The sequence below is a fragment of the Aulonocara sp. 'chitande type north' Nkhata Bay genome, linkage group LG9 (genome assembly GCF_057382095.1).
Source record: "Aulonocara sp. 'chitande type north' Nkhata Bay isolate Kocher_YH1m ecotype deep benthic linkage group LG9, A_spYH_male_GT1.1, whole genome shotgun sequence".
In the NCBI taxonomy this organism is placed as follows: Eukaryota; Metazoa; Chordata; class Actinopteri; order Cichliformes; family Cichlidae; genus Aulonocara; species Aulonocara sp. 'chitande type north' Nkhata Bay.
This window is the reverse complement of record NC_141352.1, coordinates 22,611,476-22,634,393: the sequence shown is the minus strand read 5'-3', so window position 1 is coordinate 22,634,393 and position 22,918 is coordinate 22,611,476. Positions and strand designations below refer to the sequence as shown.

Below are 22,918 nucleotides of genomic sequence, written 5' to 3'. Positions count from 1 at the left end.
GGTAATTTATTACACACACAGCTGTTTGACCTCTTTTTTATTATATGTCACACATGCAATGCAATGAGTTCAACAAGAAAAAAACACTTCTTTCACACGTTTATCACAAATGAGTGAGTGAATGATAAAAATTAAAGTGGAGTATGCATTTAACCAGTTAACTAATGGTTACTACAGATTTCTTTCCTTATAGCTTTCTGGATATATTTGAGCTGCAATGGGAAATCTATGCTTTCACAGCCAAAAGTGTAGGAGCGCCACTGTGGTAGACCATTTTTTTGTAGTGATCCTCCCTGGCTTTCTTCATCTCCTGAATCAAGAAAGAACACAAAAAGATGAATGTGTGAATATTATTCACACATAGAAAACTACACGGAAAGCTAAAAAATGTCCAGAGTTTTAAAAGTAAAATAGAGAGCAGAAGAACATCAAAAGCAAAAACATAGAAAAGGACAACAACCCAAAATGTTCTTATTACACATGAGTAATACTACCTCTGTGAATCTCGGTTTCTGGATACAGTGAACGTATGGGTTGGGTTGGGCTTCTATCTGTTCTCCTGATGTTTTGTAGCAAACTGCACAATCCATCAGAGGCTGTGGAGCAATGACAACATGAAGAGCATAACAGTGGTGCTGATGCTTTGATAGACGGTAAAGTTAACACTCTTTTTTTAAAAACACATTTGCTCACTCGATCATTCCTGTAGGGGCATCTCTGAGGGTCAGTCTCAGTTGTTCCTTTCGGACACCTGGTGGGTTTCAGGTGGAAGTGGTGGTAGAAGTATCTCATACCAAATCCACCCTGAAAGAGAACATAGGATAATTTTATGGGGAGCTACAAACACGTTGTTTGATACGTCTGTTCAGCTGATTTGTCAATGCAAATATCTTAACAGACAATCACATGGCAGCAACTGAATTGATGTAAACACTGCTGAGACAACCTACTAAAGTTCAAATAAAGCATTAGAAAGGGGAATTAAGTGAAACTAAATCTGGCATGGTTGTTGGTGCCAGACAGGCTGCTTTGAGTATTTTGGAAAATGCAGATCTGTTGGGATTTTCCAACACAACCATCTCTAGGGTTTACAACAACTGGTTTGAAAAAGAGAAACTATCCTGCAACCTCAACATTTAGATGAGACCATGGATCCATCCTGTCTTGTATCAAAAGGACAATGCACTGTGTGGACTTTGCATATTCTCCCCATGTCTGCGTGGGTTCTCTGCGGGTACTCTTGCTTTCTCCCACTGTTTAAAGACATGCAGTTAGTGGGTTTGGGTGACTCTAAATTGCCCTAGTGAATGTTGTTGGGTTGTTTTGTTTGTCTTTCAGTGTTAGCCCAACATTAGGCTGCTGACCTTCCTCTTGCCCTATGCTAGCTTGGAAACCCCGCAACCCTGATAAGGATAAATGGAAGAGAATTGATGGATTGAAAAGGTCGAAAGCACGATGGTTAAGTGGAAACTGCACCTTGGACAGAAACAGCTGCATTATACTGCTAGGACAACTTCAGCTCTTTGCAAGTATCTGCACACAGCATGCTAACATTGAACTAGCCAGACAGGATGCTAACGTTAAGCTAGCCAAAAACCCAGAGTGATTTTAAAGTTGACTGAATGCCGACCCCAGCCCAGCAGCCAGACCCTGAACTTCAAGAGGTAACAAACCAATGAGCAGTCAGCTGCCTCTTTTTCTAGCTGCTCATGTTTCTAAAGTTGATAGTTTTAAAGTCTCTGTGTGCTGTTTTTCATTTTTGCTTTGTGTTTTCAGCTTTGTGTTCGACTACACAGCAGGCAATTAATTTGCACAAATGTAATGTCTTTAATATACTGCCTAGTAATTGTGGTGACTCTCAAAATAGAGCCATCCCAATGAGAATCAATAAGTGGTAACAATAATTCTAACAAAATTATTGATTCGATAACAAAATCCTTATCATCTTTCTCATCCCTAATGGCTGATAAAGCCCATAAAATAAATGCAATAAACTGAATCTTTAATGTGTTTGTGTGGAAACAGCAGCCACAGAGAAAAGGTTCCACAGAGAAATCTGTTAGAAATGTAGTTTCTTGATGTAATTCCAGTTCAGTGCGCACAGCCCACTAACAGGCTTCAGAGCTTTTCTTTGGTTGTTTGTGATGGTCAGAGTTTAATCTGCAGGGGCTGTGGCCTCCACTTCGCTCCACCTCCTAAATTACGAGATAGTTTCTGGAAAGAGGACACATGTCAGGATGCCAGGAGGCAGAATAAAAGTCCAAATAAATCTTCATGCGCAGAGGTCATGCAGAACAAGGCAAACAATCAAGGACTAAATTCCAAAAACAGCAAACTGATAAACAAGTAAGTAGGCCAAAGGGAACATAAGGGAACCAAGGACTAGGAGGAAGACGTGATGAGTGTTATAAACACAAGTGAAATGGAAAACTGGCGTACTAAATAGTAGCATATGGGTAATTTAAAGCAACTAACAACACCTAACTACTGATTTTATTTTCTGTTTATTGCAGGTTATTATGCACAAGCTCATTTTCATCAACGTTTGGAGAATAAAGAACATATTTGCCTGAAATAGCAGATAATCCACTGCAGCTGAGCCTCTTGGCTTGAAAGTACATCACCAGATAAATTGCACTTCCGCTGGTGACAGCCAGAGCTTTATTATGAGTGTGTGGAGATATCCACCAAATATCTCTCTGTTCTTCAGTATACGTGCAGGTACAGTAGCAATACTCAGCTGAAGTGATCAGCAGATCTGAGATAAAACCAGCTCCAGTTCAGTTATCTGCCTCGCTCTCTCCCCACAGCACCCTGCATCTCACCATTCACATGTCCCCACATGTACATCCTGATGTGAAATCCTACAACTTTTTACCAGATATACATCTTTTTTGATTGAAAATAGTAAATGGGCTGTTTCTTAAATTGTGCTTTTTTACTCTATTTGAGCACTCAGAGCACTCTATACAACAATACCTATTCAAAAAAGCATGTTTTATTCTATGCCTCTTCCTAACATTCATACACATTCACACCACAATGAATCCTTTATAGGGCAACTCTGGGTTTCTGTATCTTGCACAAGGACACTTTGGTATGCAGACTGTGAAAGGCTCCAGTGTTTGAAAGTTTCACATTCAACACTTTCAGTTTTAGCTAAACCTCCTCTGTAAGGCCTTATATTTGAAAAAGAAAGGAGTGAAAGCAGTCTTTAATGTGTACATTCTCACAGAGACACACCTCATCCTGTTTTTTTCTCTGCTGGAAACATTTTCCTCCCTGACATTTAACATCTTGCGTACAGATAGGAAAACAAGTATGAGCCAGAATTTCCCGGAGCAAGAGAGAGGAAAAGTGTGCCAAGTCAGTGTTAACTGAAAGCAGACTTTTGGGGTTTTTTCTCTTTTTAAGATTACAATTCAATGTTTGTCTTTTAAATTTAGGCTGAAAATATCCTGCACACATTTGGGAGAGTGTGGTCTTTATCTCACCCCATCAGTGACGCTACATGTTTTCAAAGTGGGTGTCATTATGAAACAAAAAAACCCGAAGAGCTTGTAAAAGAGCTAAAGCTAAAAGATGCTTACCTCAGTTTCTAACTTCCCCACAGTTTTCAGAAAGCGATAATGCTGTTGGACCCTAGCGTGGGTGCTGAGCTGTTGCATTGCCAGATCCACTCCTTTCTTGTAGATTTCAGGCAGACCATTGTAAGAATCCTGAGCTTCAGCAGAGTACAGCACAGCAACTGCACAAACCAAAAGCAGCAAGCCAGCAGCCATTTTTCTCTGAGTCTGGGAGGAGAGCAGCTTAGAGAATAAAGACCCGAGTTCAAAACAAGTCCTATTATGGCTCTGGGAATCACAAGTGAAACTAAAAACATTGATCATTGACAGACCAGCAGCCGTACTCACTATTTACTTAATATCCCACCCGCTTTCCTGTAACACTCAGGAGGTCATAGCTTAAAACTTTCCAACAGAAAACATGCTCAGTGCCAAAAGAGGACTTAGATTATTACAATCAAGCCATGGTTCACTGATTCAGATCCTGGAAACAAGCTAAGCATGTGGTGCCAAGCTTTTAGCACCAGGACAAATCTAAAGGTTAGCAGTAATTAGATGAAAAGTTTTATTTTCATTTCATTAGATGGCTCTTTGTTTTTACCAACAAAAAAATAAAACCTTTATTTCTGCCAGCAGAACACAAAACAGGCCTTGTGGTGGCTTCAAAACATGATGATCCTTGTTGGACATTGGTGGCAAAAGAAATCAAAGGCTCAGTACTCCAAAGAAAAGTACTTAAAATTCTGCTTAAATCAAAAAAAAAAAAAAAAAGTGAATGCACAGGTATTACAGAAAAATGTCCTTGTTAGTGTAGCAGAGCCAGTTTTACACACTTTATAAATATAGTTCCTTAAAAGGTTTCATGATAATACAGTTAAGGAGAAAAAAAAGCAGCAGTTTGTAAGCATTTTGTGGGGATTACATTATTTTTCTCCAGTAACCTCTTTGGGCCACAGTAGAAATCATGTGACAAGAGATCTAACTGAGAGACCTTTCAAGGGTTGATGGACCAAAAAGGTTGGGAAACACTGGTTTAACAAGTTCACGGATTAAATATTCTCTGTGTTTTTACAGTTTTTCTCAGTCGCTTTGGTGCTTTTCTCAGATCAGAATGAAAATTCTCAAAGCCATTAGTGCAACCTCCACAACATTTAGTCATTTGTGCACATCATAGTAGCAATTTCTCCTTCCTCTGAACAAATTGTAAATGCTCATGGACATGTATCAGTTGCTTTCATACAATTCTCTGCCGTCGACAACATTATCATTCGCTTATGTCATGTCAGTCAAAATGAACTATACTTTTAGATGCTGAATAGTCGTTCCCAATAAAACTAATAGTCTTCAATCATTGCATACAAAATTGGTGAATTAGTTTTTAAATGCTGAACTTCAGCTTTCACTGACGAGGAGGTGTGTGAAGTATCAGTTGGAATCAATGATAAGCCACTTGTTCACAGTCACTCATCAATCAATCCCATGAACCCTCAATTGGCAAGCATATATGAACCGAGCAGGACATACAGTGGGGCAAAAAAGTATTTAGTCAGCCACCGATTGTGCAAGTTCCCCCACCTAAAATGATGACAGAGGTCAGTAATTTGCACCAGAGGTACACTTCAACTGTGAGAGACAGAATGTGAAAAAAAAATCCATGAATCCACATGGTAGGATTTGTAAAGAATTTATTCGTAAATTAGGGTGGAAAATAAGTATTTGGTCACCTCAAACCAGGAAAATCTCTGGCTCTCACAGACCTGTAACGTCTTCTGTAAGAAGCTTTTCTGTCCCCCACTCGTTACCTGTATGAATGGCACCTGTTTGAACTCATCATCTGTATAAAAGACACCTGTCCACAGCCTCAAACAGTCAGACTCCAAACTCCGCCATGGCCAAGACCAAAGAGCTTTCGAAGGACACCAGGAAAAGTATTGTAGACCTGCACCAGACTGGGAAGAGTGAATCTACAATAGGCAAGCAGCTTGGTGTGAAAAAATCAACTGTGGGAGCAATCATCAGAAAATGGAAGACATACAAGACCACTGATAATCTCCCTCGGTCTGGGGCTCCACGCAAGATCTCATCCCGTGGGGTCAAAATGATCATGAGAACGGTGAGCAAAGATCCCAGAACCACACGGGGGGACCTGGTGAATGACCTGCAGAGAGCTGGGACCAAAGTAACAAAGGTCACCATCAGTAACACACTACAACGGCAGGGAATCAAATCCCGCAGTGCCAGACGTGTTCCGCTGCTGAAGCCAGTGCATGTCCAGGCCCGTCTGAAGTTTGCCAGAGAGCACATGGATGATACAGCAGAGGATTGGGAGAATGTCATGTGGTCAGATGAAACCAAAGTAGAACTCAACTCGTCGTGTTTGGAGGAGGAAGAATACTGAGTTGCATCCCAAGAACACCATACCTACTGTGAAGCATGGGGGTGGAAACATCATGCTATGGGGCTGTTTTTCTGCCAAGGGGACAGGACGACTGATCCGCGTTAAGGACAGAATGAATGGGGCCATGTATCGTGAGATTTTGAGCCAAAACCTCCTTCCATCAGTGAGAACTTTGAAGATGAAACGAGGCTGGGTCTTCCAACATGACAATGATCCAAAACACACCGCCCGGGCAACAAAGGAGTGGCTCCGTAAGAAGCATTTGAAAGTCCTGGAGTGGCCTAGCCAGTCTCCAGACCTCAACCCCATAGAAAATCTGTGGCGGGAGTTGAAAGTCCGTGTTGCTCGGCGATAGCCCCAAAACATCACTGCTCTCGAGAAGATCTGCATGGAGGAATGGGCCAAAATACCAGCTACTGTGTGTGCAAACCTGGTAAAGACCTATAGTAAGCATTTGACCTCTGTTATTGCCAACAAAGGTTATGTTACAAAGTATTGAGTTGTATTTTTGTTATTGACCAAATACTTATTTTCCACCCTGATTTACGAATAAATTCTTTACAAATCCTACCATGTGGATTCATGGATTTTTTTTTCACATTCTGTCTCTCACAGTTGAAGTGTACCTCTGGTGCAAATGACTGACCTCTGTCATCATTTTAGGTGGGGGAACTTGCACAATCGGTGGCTGACTAAATACTTTTTTGCCCCACTGTAGTGTGTACCATTTCTACGATTCTGTGACACAGAAATGGAAGGTCAGCATCGTGGAAGAGGGGTGAGGATGCGGTGGGGACAAAACAGGGGAAGAGGGAGAAGACGCCAAATACATAGGCCGATTCCTAATGAAATTAGGGCAACACTTGTTGACCACGTTGTCAATCACGGCCTTACTGTTCTGTAAATAGTTTGAAATGTTTATTTTAAAAAAAACACATTGGCTGCATTTTTAGGTAAACCGCTGCAAAAAACTTTGTTGTTTGCATAACTCAGTAACTTTTTTAAGAAGTAACTATATAATTAATTGCCCAACATTGGTCATTATTTACTGTATTTTGCAAACAGAGAGTTACTGGACTCTCTCCCAGACCACAGACTCATAATAAGTCAGAGCTTTATTTTTTTTTAAAAAAAAAGTTTTTTCAAAATTGGAGTTCAAGTTATTTTTACTTCCAATAGTGTTAAAATACTACACAGGTCATGAACAAGATTTTTTTACATTTTCATTGTAAGTGGGCTAAAGCACTTAATTAAAAGTCTAACATAAATGTAAACGCTGTAATTTGATTATTTTAATAAACCATGTAACTTGGATGGATTCGATGCTGGCATGACCACAGTGCACACGTCCAATGTTGCTCACAGTGGTCCAAGGGATCGCTCAGGGAGTTTGTGTGTTCGCTCAGACACATGAAAGATTAGAGAGAATATTGCTGCTCAGTCACCTGCTCAGCACTCTGTGGCTCCCACGCCGCCGCCTGTTCCTGCTGGAGGCCCAGAAGAGCCCCTCCAGCAACCTTTCTCATTCGCTGGGGGTTCAGGAGAACCTCTCCAGACTCGTGCCACGTCAGCTGGAGGGCCCGAAGAGCCTGCCCAGCCTCATGCCACATCAGCTAGGGATTCTGGAGCGCCCTTCCAGCTGCCTGTCTCTGCTGAAGGGTCCGAGATTTGGGTTTGGGTCCTTTTCCTGCCTGCACACAGCCGTTTTATGACAAAACCTCAATGACCCAAAGCAACACTGTAAAGAAGACAGGGCCAAAATTCCTCCACAATGATGTCAGAGGCTGATAAAGTCAAACCAAAGATGATTACTTCAAGTTTTTGCTGCTAAACCTCGTTAAATTAGCACTTAGTATTTGCAATTAAAGTAAAAGAATTGGGGGGTTTTTTTTCCAGTTTTTGTCACAGCTGCGGTGGCAGAGTGGTGAACGAAGGGCTCAAATGCAGGCACTAGCTTTGATGTGAGTAAGCTTTATTTTCAAAATGGTGAGAATACAGACTGAGCGAAGATGGGAAGGACAGAAACTAATATAAACCTAAACTGGCAAAAACTAAAGAAACAAACCTGAAACCATGAATCGCAGAAGAAAATGCAGAAATTATATGCAGAAAGATATGCAGGATAACACGCAGAGGTAACACAGATGGACCAGTCACAAGCAGAGGAAAACACAGGGCTTAAATATTCACAGGAGCAATCAGGGAATGGGAGACGGGGGGAATCAGAGCTGAAGAGACAAGGGCAAGGAAAACCAGACACAGCTACACACAGGAAAGGAACCATCAAAGTAAAATAGGAAATATAACAGTTACACCCAGACATGAGCTTAACACTAAGACATCAGACATGGGAACAGGGATCGAACACCGGAGCTCAAAACAGAAGCCAAACCCTAAGAACAAGAAAATCTTAAGAATTAACCCGAAACATAAGATAATAATAATTAAAACCAAAACCACTGAGTCCACAGACTCAGGACCATGACAGTTTTTTACCTTTTTTCTAAAAAAATATATTTTACTGTTCTGTTCTACCTAATTGCTGAAATAATGGCATGATGTTAAAAAGTGAAAACTTTCAGGATTCAGCCATGAGCCAGATCAGCTTAGGTAAGTGAAATGGTAGCCTGACCTGGGTTAGTATTTGAGTTATTATGGAATCTGATTTACTGGGATTTATTGTTATTACAGTATCTGCAGTCTTAATTAGTTAAACACCAAACCAGTGCAAACCAGGGCAGCTATCCATGACAAGGATTTTGGTCTCATCATGGAAATCTTGCAGACACTAATGCATTGTTGGTCGCTGACCCAATGTTTTGAGTTTGCTCTGGACTTATTATTCATCTCTTTGGAATCAAGAGATTTTCATGTTCTAGCTATGAATTCGTCTTGAGTTTAGTATTTCCTAATACCTCTGAGTTAGCTGTTGGTTCCTGTTTGATTATGTTAGTCACCTCTTTGTGCCCAGTTTGTCTCTTCTCTGTTTGGTCTTTCCGTGCCCTGTGTCTTTTGTTTTCTTGTTTCCCTCTCAAGTCCTGGTCCCTGTGTTTATCACTTCCTGTTCCCTTGATCATCTCTCTGTGTTTCATTCTTTTGTGTCAGTCATGTCTCCATGTCTGTTCCCTGTATCACATTTTCACATCTTGCTCTGTGTCTTATGTCCTGTTTTATTTAGATAGTCACTCGTTCATGTTCAGATTAGCTTCACCTGTCTCGTAAATAACACACACATCTGATTTTCTTTTCATTGTGTAGTAGAGAAAGCATACAATTATCATTATCTTCAACACATTTATCATTAGTAAGTAAATAGTAGCAATCAAAGTGACACTACAGTTGAGTATGCAAGCAACCACTTAACTAAGGTAACTTAGTAACTAAAATATTTTCTTACAGCTAAAAAAAACCATATATTTGTGCTGCAATGAGGAATTTATTTTTAGTTGGCAGTCAAAGCAAAAAGTGTAGGAGCGCCACTGTAGTAGATCATGTTTCTGTAGTGACCCAACCTGGTTTTCTTCATCTCCTGAATCAAGAAAGAACACATAAACACATTTGGTTATTCACACAAAGGAAACTAAACAAAGAGATCCAACTTTATTCCAAACCGATGAAGCCATTTCACCAGGCTCAATGGTTTGGGGGCCATCAGAAGAGCAGTTTGAGACAAAAAGATTGACTTATTGCAACATTTTTTGATAACAGGTCAAATATCTAGGAAATTAATGTAGGAGAAGAACATAAAATGTAAGACACTTTTTAAACATTTACATTTGAGCAATAATACCTCTGTGAGTCTCTGTCTCTGGATGCAATGAACGTATGGCTCGGGTTTGCCTTTTATCTGGTTTGCTATTGCTTTGTAGCAAATGACACAATCCATCAGAAGCTGTGGAGCAATGGTGGGTTTCAGGAGAAAGTGGTGGTAGATGTATTTCCCGTCAAATCCACTCTGAAAGAAAAGCAGCAAGTCAATGGATTTGGGCAGGTAGACATGGTCAAGCAAACCTGCCAAAGTTCAAATTGAGCATCAGAAAGAAGACAGGGGAATTAAGCGACACTGAACATGGCATGATTGTTGGTGCCAGACAGGCTGGTCTATTTAAGAAACTACTCGTGTACTGGGATTTTGTGGTCGACGCATCACTGCAATACGGACCACTATATCTGAGGAATGTTTCAAGCAACTTGTTGAATCTATGCCATGAAGTTTTAAAGCACATCTGAAGGCAAAAAGGAGTCCAACCCAGAGAATGGATGCATGCTTACATTAATGCTTAAATTAATGAAATGTTTTTATAAGGTAAACACATTCAAATTCATGCAACCACAGAGAAAAAGTTCCACAAAGAAATCTGCCAGAAAAAAACTGTTACTCAACGTAACTCCAGGTCTATGCCCACAGCCCACTAACAGCCTACAGGGCTTTTCTTTGGTTGTTTGTGGTGGTCACACTTTAATCTGCAGGGGCTGTGGCCTCCATATGGCTCCACCTCCTAAAATATGAGACCGTTTCTGGAAAGAGGACCCAAGTGCAGGATGCCAGGAGGGAGAATAAAAGTCCAAATGAATCTTCATGTGCAGAGATCACGCAGAGGAAGACAAACAGTCAAGGGCCAAATTCCAAAATATATCACCGTGGTGAACTCAAAATATAGAACAGTGATTTTGACCGGTGCACAGAGGCTGTGATGCTCATGGTCAGTGTCCGACTACATCAAATGATTCAGAGACTAATTCATTTAATTCCACCTTAATAACAACTGAACACTGTCTATAGTATAAAGACAATATACAGTATACTACAGTAACAGTATTAAAGTGGGAAATGGCAGTCAGCCAAGATAGCTCATCAAGCTTATATCTTGTTGAACTCAGCTGTGTAAATCCACAAAGAGCAGCAGGTCAGCTGATCACAGTCTGTACACTAAGAAATTATTGGTTTTCCTCACACTGAGCCCCTACAGCCAGTTTTAGGTTTCCCCCACTTGCTGAATCCCACTTTAACCCTTTATTGTACTCATTTTCCTGTTTAGATGTAGAGTCAAATTCACCCTCTACAATGTAGGCAACACAAAATAGATATTTACTTTTTTACTTTGAGTGCATTTCGGAGCCTGGACCTTTTCACTTTTACTTTAGTAAAGAAGTTGATTCAGTATTTAATCTTTTACTGGAGTATTTTTTTCTGTATTTTTACTTAAGCAAAGAATGTCTCTACTTTTGCCACCTTTGGCTATTCTTAACTTTAATGTCTAATTATGCTGTCGTGGCTGTGCAACTCATTCATTATCTGCAGGAAGAAACGTGAAATCCTGCAAGTTTTCACCAAATACACATCAGTTTTGATTCTAATGAACAGCTGTGTGGAAACATCAGTCTGTTAAATAGCACTCCAGTCTTTGCACCTCATTATCTAAACATAAACTGTCAACAGTTTCAGTTTTATCAAACCTTTTTCTGTACAGCTGCTATTTGGCAAAAAAAAAAGGAGCGAGGAAGAGAGAGAGGAAAGTGCGTCAAATCGGTGTTACCTGAAACCAACATTTCAAGTGTTTTTCTCTCTCTTTAACATTAGGATTTAACATTTGTCTTTTAAATTTTAGCTGTTTCTGTTCTTATGCAGACCTTTAGGAGACTGTTGACACAGTCGGTAAGGTTATCACACCCCATCAGTGAGGCAGCTACAGGTTTCATTAGAAAATAAAAGAAAAAGGGGAAGAGTTGGTGAAAGAGCAAACATCCAAACCAAAAAGATGCTTACCTCAGTTTCTAACTTGTCCACACTTTTCAAAAACTGATAACGGTGTCGGATCTTAGAATGAGTGGTGAGCTCTTGCCGTACCAGATTGACTCCTTTTTTGTAGATTTCAGGCAGCCCATTGTAAGGCCGCCAAGCTTCAGCAGAATACAGCACAGCCGCAGCACAAACCAAAAACAGCAAGCCAGCAGCCATATTTCTCCAAATGCGTGAGAAGAGCAGGGAAAACCAAGCACTGAGTGCAAACCAAGTTCTATTATAGGAGATTAAAACACACTCAGTGGGTAATATCACAGAAGACCACGGTTGTCAAATGAGAAGTTAGACTACATCCTAATGCATTATTACAATTAAGTCCTGGTTCACTAATCCAGATCCTGGAAACAAGCCCAACATGTGGTGACAAGCTTTTGGCACCAGGACAGGATATAAAGTTTAGCAGTAATTAGTACAAATTTTTTTTGTTTCGACTTCATTGGATGGCTCTTTGTTGTCACCTGCACCAAAAAACAGTTGTATTTGGGCCAGGAAAGCAAATGGGATGGTCATTTAAATATTTTATTTCCATGAAATGAAAACTCGTGAAGATTTCAGAGTCAAACATAGGCCTTATGAACACTTAACAAACGTTGATCCATGTATAGGGCATCCAGAAAACATTCACAGTGCGTCACTTGTTCCACATTTTACAGCGTTATTCCAAAATGGATTGAACACATTTTCCACTTCAAAATTCCACACAAAAAAATGACAAAGTGAAAAAAGTTTGCATGTAAATTTTTGCAAATGTATGTACTAATATGTACCTTATGTATTCTCAGCCTTTGCTTAATATTCTGCTGAAGCACATTTGCAGCAATTACCTTTGCTGCAATTATCTTTCTTGTTGCTTGTTTGAAAATAAAATTTGGCCTGTAAAGAATCTGAATTTCCAACAAATATAAACAACACAGTCATGCATTGTTGTTGGGTAATGCAACAGAGGGGTGACTTATTGCACACACAATGCTGTTTTACTCTTTTTATTTCATGTAACACATGGAATACATTTAGTTTAAAAGGAAAGAAGCCTCCTTTCACGTGTTTATCACAAGTGAGTAAGTGAATATTAAAAAAGTGACACTACAGATGAGTATACATGCAACCTCTTAACTAAGGTAATGAAAGATTGCCTTTATAGTTTTGTGGATATATTTGTGCTGCAATTAGGATCTTATTAGCCGGTAGTACGAGACAAAAGTGTAGGAGAGCCCGTGTGGTAGATCATCTCTCTGTAGTGCTGCAGCCTGGCTTGCTTCATCTCCTGAATAAAGATAGAACACAAAAAGATGTCTGGTGATTATTCACACTCAGAAAACTAAACAGACACCACAGACCATCCAGATCTAATCTAGGTTTTTGAGCCATCAACAGCAAAAAAAAAAAAAAAAAGGTTTATGCAGCAAAAAGTATAAAATGTAAGAAAAAAAAAAGAATTTTTTTAAACACATGAGTAAAATTACCTCTGTGAGTCTCGGTCTCTGGATACAGTGAACATATGGATTGGGTTCATCTTGTATCTGGTCTTCAAATGCTTTGAAGCAAATTGCACAATCCATCAGAGGCTGTGGAGCAATGACAACATAAAGAGCTTTAGTTCTGATAGGCAATAAACTACTTTTTTTTTTTTAATGTTAGCATTCGCTCACTCGATCATTCCTGAAGGGGCATCTCTGAGGGTCAGTCTCAGTTGTTCCTTTCGGACACTTGGTGGGTCTCAGGTGAACGTGATGGAACAAGTATTTCACACGAAATACATCCTGAAAGAAATAGAGGTAAATTTTATGAGGTGCAATTGCAACATGGACTAAAACCTAGCAGGTTTCATCGCTGATTTTTCTGTAGTAGTCAGCTCACGCAAAGCACTGCAGAGGTCATGTACAGGAAGGCAACAATTATGGGCCAAATTGCAAAAACAGTCTGAGAAAGTGGTAAACAAGCAAGAAGACTACAGTAATAGGAAACACTTTAGCTTTAGTATGTTTCAGGCTTACTAAATCCACTGCAGCTGTGCCCCTTGGCGTGCATCAACAGATAAACAGATACATGTTTACTGTATGAGCCCCTGCGTAATTATGAGTGTCTGTAGATACGTAGCAAACATCACTGTCTTCTTGGCAACAATACTCAGCTGAAGTCATCAGCAGATCTGGGGAGCCGGGGATGAAATCTGCTGCAGTTCAGTTATCTTTCTTACTCTCTCAGTCTCACATCTGTACACTCTTTGTTGGTTTTGTTTAGTCTGTTTGGCCCCCAAAGTACCCTGCATCTTACCTTACACATGCAGCCACATGTACACCACTCATACCCCTGATATCAGTCTAAAAATCCAACATGATTTTTGCCCCATTCAGATTTGTTGCATTTTCAAAGTGTTCCTTTAATTTTTTGAGCAGACTGTAACTGTTTTGTTTTTCTGCACATAAATCTAAATGCTTGTGAATGTTTTAAGTTTCAAAGTTCACATAATCCAATAGAGATGGGAAAACAAGTTTGAACCTGAATTCTCCGGAGCCACAGAGAACTGCGGCTGAAAGCACTGAAAGCAGAATTTAAAGTATTTTTCTCTTTATTAACATAATTCAATGTTGTCTTTTAAGTTTTAGCTAGAAACATTTATGTTCTTCAGCAGAGCTTTAGAAGACTGTTGCTGCAATCAGCAAGGCTATCTCACCCTATTACAGATCTGATACTGATGTTTTTATACAGAATGTTAAGCAAAAACACTGATAACACTGATTCTGGTCAAGAGTTTTCAAAAGAGTCGACAGCCAAATCTAAATGATGCTTACCTCCTGTTCTAACTTCTCCACAGTTCTCAAAAAGCGATAATGGTTTTGGACCTTATCGAGGGTGCTGAGCTGTTTTATTGCCAGATCCACTCCTTTCTTGTAGATTTCAGGCAGACCATTGTAAGAATCCTGAGCTTTGGTGGAGTACAGCACAGCAACTGCACAAACCAAAAGCAGCAAGCCGGCAGCCATGTTTCTCTGAGTCTGGGAGGAGAGCAGGGCAGCTTGGAGAATAAAGACCCGCGTTCAAAACAAGTCCTTTTATGGCTTTAGGAATGACAAGTGAAACTAAACATACCTATCAACAACAGACCAGCTGCACTCACTGTTTATATCCCCCAGTTTCCTGTAATACCCAGGAGGCCACAGACTAAAACTTTCAGATGGAAAACATGGTCAATGTCATAATAAGAATTTGTTCTTACAATAACTAACTTATCCAGAATACGATCTAAAGTGTGATTAAAGCTGTGGATTAGCTCATTGACAATCTAATGATACATTTAAAGACGACCATCTTCAGCTTTTATGCTCTAGGAGCAGAAACATTCTCTGCAGGGATGGGGTTACATAACACCTGGGGATGCTTACGTAACAACTTCATTTCAATGAAACCACAACTCATAAACATTTGTTAGTCACACACATTGCAGCAAATTATCACAGCAAAGAAAACTCATTTCATTCTACTTAAACCAAAGAAAAAGTAAATGCACAGGTATTACACTGTTGTAGCCGTATATACTACATAGATCAGAGTTCCCAAAGAGGCTTCATAATAATATAGTAAAGGAGAGAAGTAACAAATGTTTATAAACATTTTATGGGGATTAGATTGCTTTTATCCAGTAACTTTTCTGGACCACAAATGACACCATGTGACAAGAGGCCCCACTGAGGGACCTTTCAAAGGCTCGTGGGCTAAAAAGATTGAGAAGTACTGGTTTAATAACTTGCCAATATCCTCTGTTTTAAATGCAAAACTTTAACATCAAGAATAATGACTAGTTGAACAGTTCAGAAGATTAAATACATGTCATCAGATCAATAGAGTGGAAAAAAGTGAAATAATCGTCACTGTTCTGACAGAATAATTTATTTATGCATTTATTTATATTTATAGTTTTGCCTGTTGTTACCACCACAGTGGGTTTTAAAAATAATAAAAGTAAGATGTGATCAAAGGACAGACTTCTAGCTTTAATTCAGAGGCTCTAATAAAAGTTTTATATTACCTGTTTATGAATTAGAGCCATTTTTATACACAGTCCCCCCCCCCCCCCCCCCCCCCCCCCCCCCCATTTTCAGAGAGTTAAAAAATAATCAGATAGAAGTAAAGCAGATAAAATTTTGGATTCAAAGTTTATTAGAATATAAAAAGAATGCATACATTTACTTAGCAAGGGAGCTAGGAAGGTTGCATTTGAATGAAATATGTTCCTCACATGATGAATGCCTCTCAGAGTGAATAATAGAATATATAATAATAGTTTAATAACATTTCAAAAGACAAGATGCAAACATCATACGTACATCTACCAAACTACAGAAAGGTTAAGTGCAGACTGACAAGAATTTACCTGTCTGATTGTAGTTTTTTAGATATTTTCAGAAGCAAAGACACTAAATGCTGCATGTTTTCTAACAAAACTTTCACTCTTTGCCTGTTGATCCCAGAAGAACTGTTGACCCGCTGCTGTATCCCAGTGTATTGCAGTGCTCCAGTCTGCCTGCTGTCATTGCCTGCCATTCATAACCAAGTAAAGATAAACATGTTTATCATTGCAGTGCGGTTTCATCACTTATGACAGGCCACAGTTAGAACTTTGGGAGAGACTGTATTAAAGGTAAAGCAGGAGATACTGACTTGTGTGATGGCCGGTTTACGGAGGCAGTGAATATACGGTTTGGGCTCTGGTTCGATTTCTCCTCTGTGCATTTTGTAGCAGGCTGCACAGTCCATCAGCGGCTGCATGAATGCAGAAGAGCAAAACAGCATAGACAAGTTAGGGCAGGCCATTATCCTCACATTCCACAGTCCTGAGCCGAGTAACTTGCCAAAAACTTACTCTGTCGTTTCTAGGCTCACACGCTGAGGAGTCAGTGGTCCCTTTTTCACAAGTGGTGGCTTTAAGGTAGAAGTGGTGATAGAAGAAGCTTACATCAAAACCCATCTGAGAAGAAAGAAGCAAAGCAACCCAGATGAGTTTTAGTTCATGAAAGCATCATATTCTTTGTTGCTTATAGCACATTTCCTGATGATTTTAATCCAAATACACCATAAACCATAAACTAATAACCAGGTCTTACAAAATAAATGATAAAAATTGAGCAATAAAACTGGATTTGCTGTTCAGTACCTCATAGTCCGACTTTGAGACACTTCTTAAGAAGACATAATGATCTTGGATTCCAGCGAGAGAGTGGAGCTTCGCTAAGGCCAGATCTACTCCTTTCCTATACGTTTCAGGGAGTTCCTGTGCATTCGAGGACAAGAAGAAAGCTCCGACGCTGAACAGCCAAACCAACAGAGCAGCCATTGTTCTCCTTGTGGCCATAAGAGTGAGGGTGATGTGGAAAGAGCAACAGACCACCCCCTTCTGTACTGTTTACTCAAAGACAGAAGAACACCCTGCCCTTACAAGGGAGAAAAACAGGCGTTTCTGTTTTGATTATGCCTCAGTGTTGATCCAGAGTAGATGTCTGCATCCTCCCAACTTCTTTCTTTTATCAGAAAGATTTTTGACATTTAAAAAGTAGTTTTAGTTTTCTATCAGCACAATGATAATAAAGTAGTACTGAATTTCATGTAGAAAATCACAAAATAAAGTTGGATTGATAAAGTAACAAAGTTCAAATTCAAATTCAAATTCAAATTCAAATTTTATTTGTCACGTACACAGTCATACACAGTACGATATGTAGTGAAATGCTTGGACAACTGCTCGTGACCTAAAGAAAACAAAAAAGGAAAAGGCTATGAATAAGATAGGAAATAAATATGAAAAATTAAAAAGGGTAAATTTAACTAGGAAGGAATAAAATATAAATTAAGGTTAAAAATGAAATAACTGTACAACACAAATTAGAATGAAGGGTAAATTTAACTGGGAAGAATAAGATAAAGATAAAATATATAAATTAAAGTTGAAAATAAAATAACTGTACAACAAAATACACAATACACAATATAGAACTATATAAGAATGTATGAAGAAATCTAAATATAAATAAATATATACACAATAACAGCAGCTGTACAAGTATTAACTGGAAATGAAGAATATAGTGACCAGTGTTGTGCAAAAACAATGTCCAGAAAGTCCAGTGTGTGTAAGAACTGTATGTGTGGGTCAGTATTGTGTGGTGGTGTGATTGAGAGACCGTATCGCCTGCGGGAAGAAGCTCCTCCTCAGTCTCTCTGTGTTGGTCTTCAGGGAGCGGAATCGCTTTCCTGACCTCAGCAGAGAGAACAGTCTGTTGTTGGGATGGCTGAGGTCCTTCACGATCTTCCTGGCCTTGGTCCAGCACCGCCTGCTGTAGATTGAGTGCAGGTCAGGGAGCTCGGAGCGGATGGTGCGCTCAGCTGACCGCACAACCCTCTGTAGAGCTCGTCTGTCCTGCATGGTGCTGTTCCCGAACCAGGTTAAGATGTTTCCCGCCAGGATGCTCTCTATGGTGCACGAGTAAAAGTTCCTGAGCACCTTGGAGGGCAGTTGGAAGTCTCTCAAGCGTCTGAGGTGGTAGAGACGCTGTCGGGCCTTTTTCACCACGGTGTTGATGTGACAGGACCATGACAGGTCCTGCGTGATGTGAACTCCGAGGTATTTGAAGCTGTCCACTCTCTCCACTGGGCACTCGTTGATGACGGGGGTCTGGTAGTTCCTCTCCTGCTTAGTGCTGAAGTCCACTATCAGCTCCTTTGTCTTACTGACGTTTAGAAGGAGGTTGTTCCTCTGGCACCAGTTCTCCAGATTCCTAATCTCCTTCAGGTAGGCCGTCTCGTTGTTATCAGAGATCAGGCCCACCACGACGGTGTCGTCAGCAAACTTGATGATGGTGGTGGAGCTGGTAGTGGCCACACAGTCATATGTGTACAAAGAGTACAGCAGGGGGCTCAGAACACACCCCTGGGGGGCTCCAGTGCTGAGAGTGGTGGAGGCTGAGACATGTCCGCCCATCCTTACTGCCTGTGGTCTGCCAGTTAGGAAGTTGGAGATCCACTGACACATAGATGAGCTGAGTCCCAGATGCTCCAGCTTGGTGGTGAGTGTGGCGGGAATTATGGTATTCCCAAAGAGAACACATACTAAACTGATTTACATTATTTTACTGAAGGGAAATCTGTTGGCGCTCCACAGGGTTCAATTCTTGGTCCTCATTTTATTTAACAACTTTATAGTTTTGTACTATAAATAATGTAAAACAAATATAATAATTCTTGGCATAATTTTAAATGTTAGTCGTAAATATTAGCTGAACTGACCACCGACTGTATATAAAGGATTGACTAACCATTGTGATATTACTGGCTTGTTTGCCCATTTTCAAAGGTTTTGATCTGAGCATTTTAGAAAAAGTGAGTGAAGTTGCAAACTCGTTGGGAAGGTTTCTATTGAGCTCAGTGGATCCAAACAGCCATTTTTAAAAAACAGTCAAAGTCTTTATGGCGCCACAGCAGTCACACCCCCCCCAGTTGCAATTAAAAAGAATGTAGGTTTTAGGTACTTTTGCATTAGATACCAATTTCAGACCAGCAAGCATACATCCATCCTTTATATACAGTCTGTGGAAATGAGTGTTATAATTTCCTCACATAACAGGTAAAAAAAAGCTCATCTTCAGTCCCTGTCTATTAAAATTTTAGATCAAATCAGGAACTGAAATTAATTGAAAACAGATACTTTAAGAACCATACAAATAAAAAGCGGAGAATAACATGTAAAAATACTAAATGTGTAAAAATATCCTGCTCGCTGATAAACTGCTTGAAGATGGCCAGATTCAAACCTGGAAACTTTCCCTGCAAGTTCTGCTCCATGTTATCATCATTGCACCATTTCACTCCTCATTCTAGCTGCTTGTCTTTGGTAGCCGATGAGCTCATGAGTGAAGACAGAAGAGATGCTGTCTGTGTCAAAGCCTGATTCTTCTACCTCTGCAACCCAGTGGACAGGTATTCAGTCCCAGCCTTTCTAACCATATGTTGTTGTAACTATCCACTGTGTTTTCATGTTAAAACACCTATGTGCATAATAATTATTCTTCAGCATTTCTTCAGCATAGACAAGTCATCATCTTCCATTGAAACAATGGGCGATCGCAGGAAACTGCAAGGAAATTTTTACCGACCAATCAGGGGTTAGACATTTAGACCATAGTGCAGACTGGTCGTTAGGCCTATGTGACTTAGTCCTGACATTGTCACCATGATTGTAACACATCCAAAATGGCAAATAGGTTAATGTCACATGGTTAGGGGTCACATGCCTGCAAAACCTCCATATGCAAAGATGTCAATTGATGCAAATTCAAAAACAGATATTTGTCTCATGGCAGCCGCAGCTGTTTTGTATGACTCAGTGACCATATAAAGGAATTTTACTAGTTAATAGGTTCACCATAGTTTTGAGAGCTTAAAGTCAGATTTGTGCATTATATTGTAAAGAACCTAATTAAAGTTAAACGAGGCCTGGGCTGCGATTTCATGCAATTTCCATTTGTACCACCAGATGATGCAGTGGGCCTGTGTAAGCTTTCAACACATTTTTAGGCTAAAAAGAAAAGATGACTGATAAAATGTTGCCCCCTGGTGGTTAAAGTTTTAGTTTAATTCTCTGTGTAATTATAAAAAGTCCCTTTAAAACACAGGAACACGTCAGAGTCCAAATGTGTTTGAATGGCAGTGGGACATCCCTGGAAACACATGAAACAAACAGAATCAGACGCAGGTTTACTCACTTTAACCCAGTGATTGATTATTTTGGACAGTAACCAATTAAAATGACTCAGGAAGATCCAGGTTTTCCATGCTTTGTTATTTCTGTATCCAAAATGAAAAATTATGTGCAAGTATAATTTGTCTCTTTCCACTAAACGTGCTCGAATATTCTGGATCATATTATAAACACAAAGCCCTTAACATCAGTGTAAATAAAGGAAATAAACCTCCATATGCAGCCACTGTCGTCCATGTTTACAGACCGTCACGAGTAAAAGCTGAACCAGTGTGTGGCAACCTCTGGTGGGCTTATGAAAGAGGAGACTATATTACTTTTTATTATACATGTTTATTTTTTGTTACTGGCTATAATTTGAAAATGTGTCTTACAAAAGATTCCAAACTTTCCATTGTTTCTTTATAAACACATGATACAAATTCAGTTTATCATCATCTAAGCTAGAGATTTTTATTAAAGCAAACTATCCATTAATAGACACACACACGACCCTGAATTGGATAAGTGGAAGAGAAAAGACGGACAGATGGATGGAACAGCTGAGTAAATGTCCATCCATGTAAATGTGAAGCAGTGTAACATTCATAAATATGTAATATAAAGGATTTAAAAACACATCACAGGTCTGATTTTGGGCATTTTACATTAATCATCTGTAAGTCTTGTGGTAGGGCGACGTTCCTCTTTAAGTGGGACTGCATCGCATCTTTATTCTTCCTCCTCCGTCCCACATCTCTGGAGTCATACAGCTCACCAAAAACATACAAGCTTAGCAGATTTTTTGAATATGATGAAACTATCACTGAGAAAATGAATCAGCAGTATGTACTCACATATCCTCTGTGTCCTGTCCAAACTACAGTGTGTCTGTAGAGGCCTCTGACGGTTAAGCAATAACTTAAATTCAAATTGGTGATGTGTCCCACACAAAAAACTAAGCACATCTATTTTGTTGGGACCTGGTCGCTCTAAGTGGAGCTGTATCTGCCCTATGAACTACAGTACAAAGAGCTTGATGCCCCTGTTGTAATGTATCCGACTCCTTCATCTGTCACTCACTAACACTGCTTTTCGTTTCTCCCCTTAAATATTTAACTCCTGTCTTGCTTCAAGTTTCTAAATATCACAAACACCTGTTCCTACATGTACACCCCCTTTCAGGCTCCAATCAGTTCAGTTACAAATACAACTCAGCCTGTCCCAAGTTACTATGGTAAACAGGGCTTTTCTACTATACTTGAGCACTCAAAGTGTTTTATATGTCATGTCTCATTCATACATCACATATTTCTACAATGCATTCTGTTTAACATTCACACACATTCACGCTGAACACATTGGAAAGCAAAGTGGGGTTTAGCATCTTGCCCACTAAGAATTATGCAGACTGGGACCAAACTTCCAACTTCCAGCTAGCAGATGATCTGCTCAACCCCCTAGCCACCTGTCAAGTGCTCTATGAGGGTAGAAACGTTTTTGCACAGCAAATGAAGTCAGCTGCCATGAATCAGATGTGCTAAAAGGCTGTACTGTTTTCTTAAGCGTCATACTGTCCGCTCAACAAGCCCTGAGCTGGAAAACACCTAGACCACAGGTGGGCAACTCCTGGCCTCGAGGGCCAGTGTCCTACAGGTTTTAGATTTGTCCTCAATCCAACACAGCTGACTAAATTACCTCCTCAAAACGTCTTAAACCTCTCCAGGGGGCCTGGTTATGAACTAATCATGTTATTCGGGTATGTTGACACAGGTTGTCAATAAGCAAATTCTGTGGTTTCAGGTCACGATGGAGCACTCGGCGACAGTGACAGAAGTAGATGCCCTCCAAAATCTGGTAAAGGTAGCTCTTGACCAACATAGAGTCCATGTACTGGCCAGAGGGGATGGAGTCCAAGTATTTCTTCAGGTCCATGGACAGGAACTCGAAGATGAGGTAGAGACGAGATTCTTGCATTAGGACGTCTAGGAGTCGTACAACATTGGGATGTTTCAGCTCCTGGAGCAGAGAAACCTCTCTGACAGCTGTGCTGGGAACGCCCTCCTCCTCACTCTACAGTCGGATCTTCTTCATAGCCACAATTTGCCCCGTTGCCTTTTGCTTACCTTTATACACAACCCCATATGTACCTTCTCCGATTTTCTCTATTTTCAGGTATTCTTCCATTATTGCCTTTTTTTTTTTTTTTTTTTTTTTTTTTTTTACAGACACGAACAAACCTCTTCAGTTTTGCTAACGCTGCACTACCAGCACATAAAAAACCTGCACCTGTGACCTTTAACTAAAACTGAAACTAAAGCTTCAGGAATACTTTCATATCACTTCACACTTTTTGCTCACTGGCTTCCCTTCAGGTTCCAGGTTTTACAGATTTTATTGCTGAGAATCAGAAAGTTTCTTGG

At 40.0% G+C, this 22,918-nt stretch overlaps 4 protein-coding genes across 4 annotated transcripts; all 4 read right to left on the bottom strand.

The window, feature by feature from the left end:
* Positions 1 to 20: 20 nt before the first annotated feature.
* On the bottom strand, positions 21 to 3,942 carry LOC147322153 (uncharacterized). Its single transcript, XM_086306565.1, has 4 exons — positions 3,591 to 3,942; positions 694 to 804; positions 495 to 596; positions 21 to 310 (listed from the first exon to the last, which is right to left on the bottom strand). Exons 1-4 carry the CDS (start codon positions 3,888 to 3,890, stop codon positions 227 to 229), a joined length of 597 nt encoding a protein of 198 aa, XP_086162691.1. The 5' UTR covers positions 3,891 to 3,942; the 3' UTR covers positions 21 to 226.
* Positions 3,943 to 7,860: 3,918 nt separating this feature from the next.
* On the bottom strand, positions 7,861 to 11,944 carry LOC147322152 (uncharacterized). Its single transcript, XM_086305169.1, has 3 exons — positions 11,732 to 11,944; positions 9,755 to 9,919; positions 7,861 to 9,493 (listed from the first exon to the last, which is right to left on the bottom strand). Exons 1-3 carry the CDS (start codon positions 11,921 to 11,923, stop codon positions 9,407 to 9,409), a joined length of 444 nt encoding a protein of 147 aa, XP_086161295.1. The 5' UTR covers positions 11,924 to 11,944; the 3' UTR covers positions 7,861 to 9,406.
* A 328-nt stretch (positions 11,945 to 12,272) lies between these two features.
* LOC147322151 (uncharacterized) lies at positions 12,273 to 14,796 on the bottom strand. The gene is made up of 4 exons (XM_086305168.1): positions 14,560 to 14,796; positions 13,417 to 13,527; positions 13,231 to 13,332; positions 12,273 to 13,031 (listed from the first exon to the last, which is right to left on the bottom strand). The coding sequence occupies exons 1-4, from the start codon at positions 14,749 to 14,751 to the stop codon at positions 12,945 to 12,947; spliced, it is 492 nt and encodes a 163-aa protein (XP_086161294.1). The 5' UTR covers positions 14,752 to 14,796; the 3' UTR covers positions 12,273 to 12,944.
* A 1,106-nt stretch (positions 14,797 to 15,902) lies between these two features.
* On the bottom strand, positions 15,903 to 17,165 carry LOC147322150 (uncharacterized). The gene is made up of 4 exons (XM_086305167.1): positions 16,920 to 17,165; positions 16,629 to 16,733; positions 16,427 to 16,528; positions 15,903 to 16,302 (listed from the first exon to the last, which is right to left on the bottom strand). The coding sequence occupies exons 1-4, from the start codon at positions 17,115 to 17,117 to the stop codon at positions 16,213 to 16,215; spliced, it is 495 nt and encodes a 164-aa protein (XP_086161293.1). The 5' UTR covers positions 17,118 to 17,165; the 3' UTR covers positions 15,903 to 16,212.
* Between the last annotated feature and the right edge of the window lie 5,753 nt (positions 17,166 to 22,918).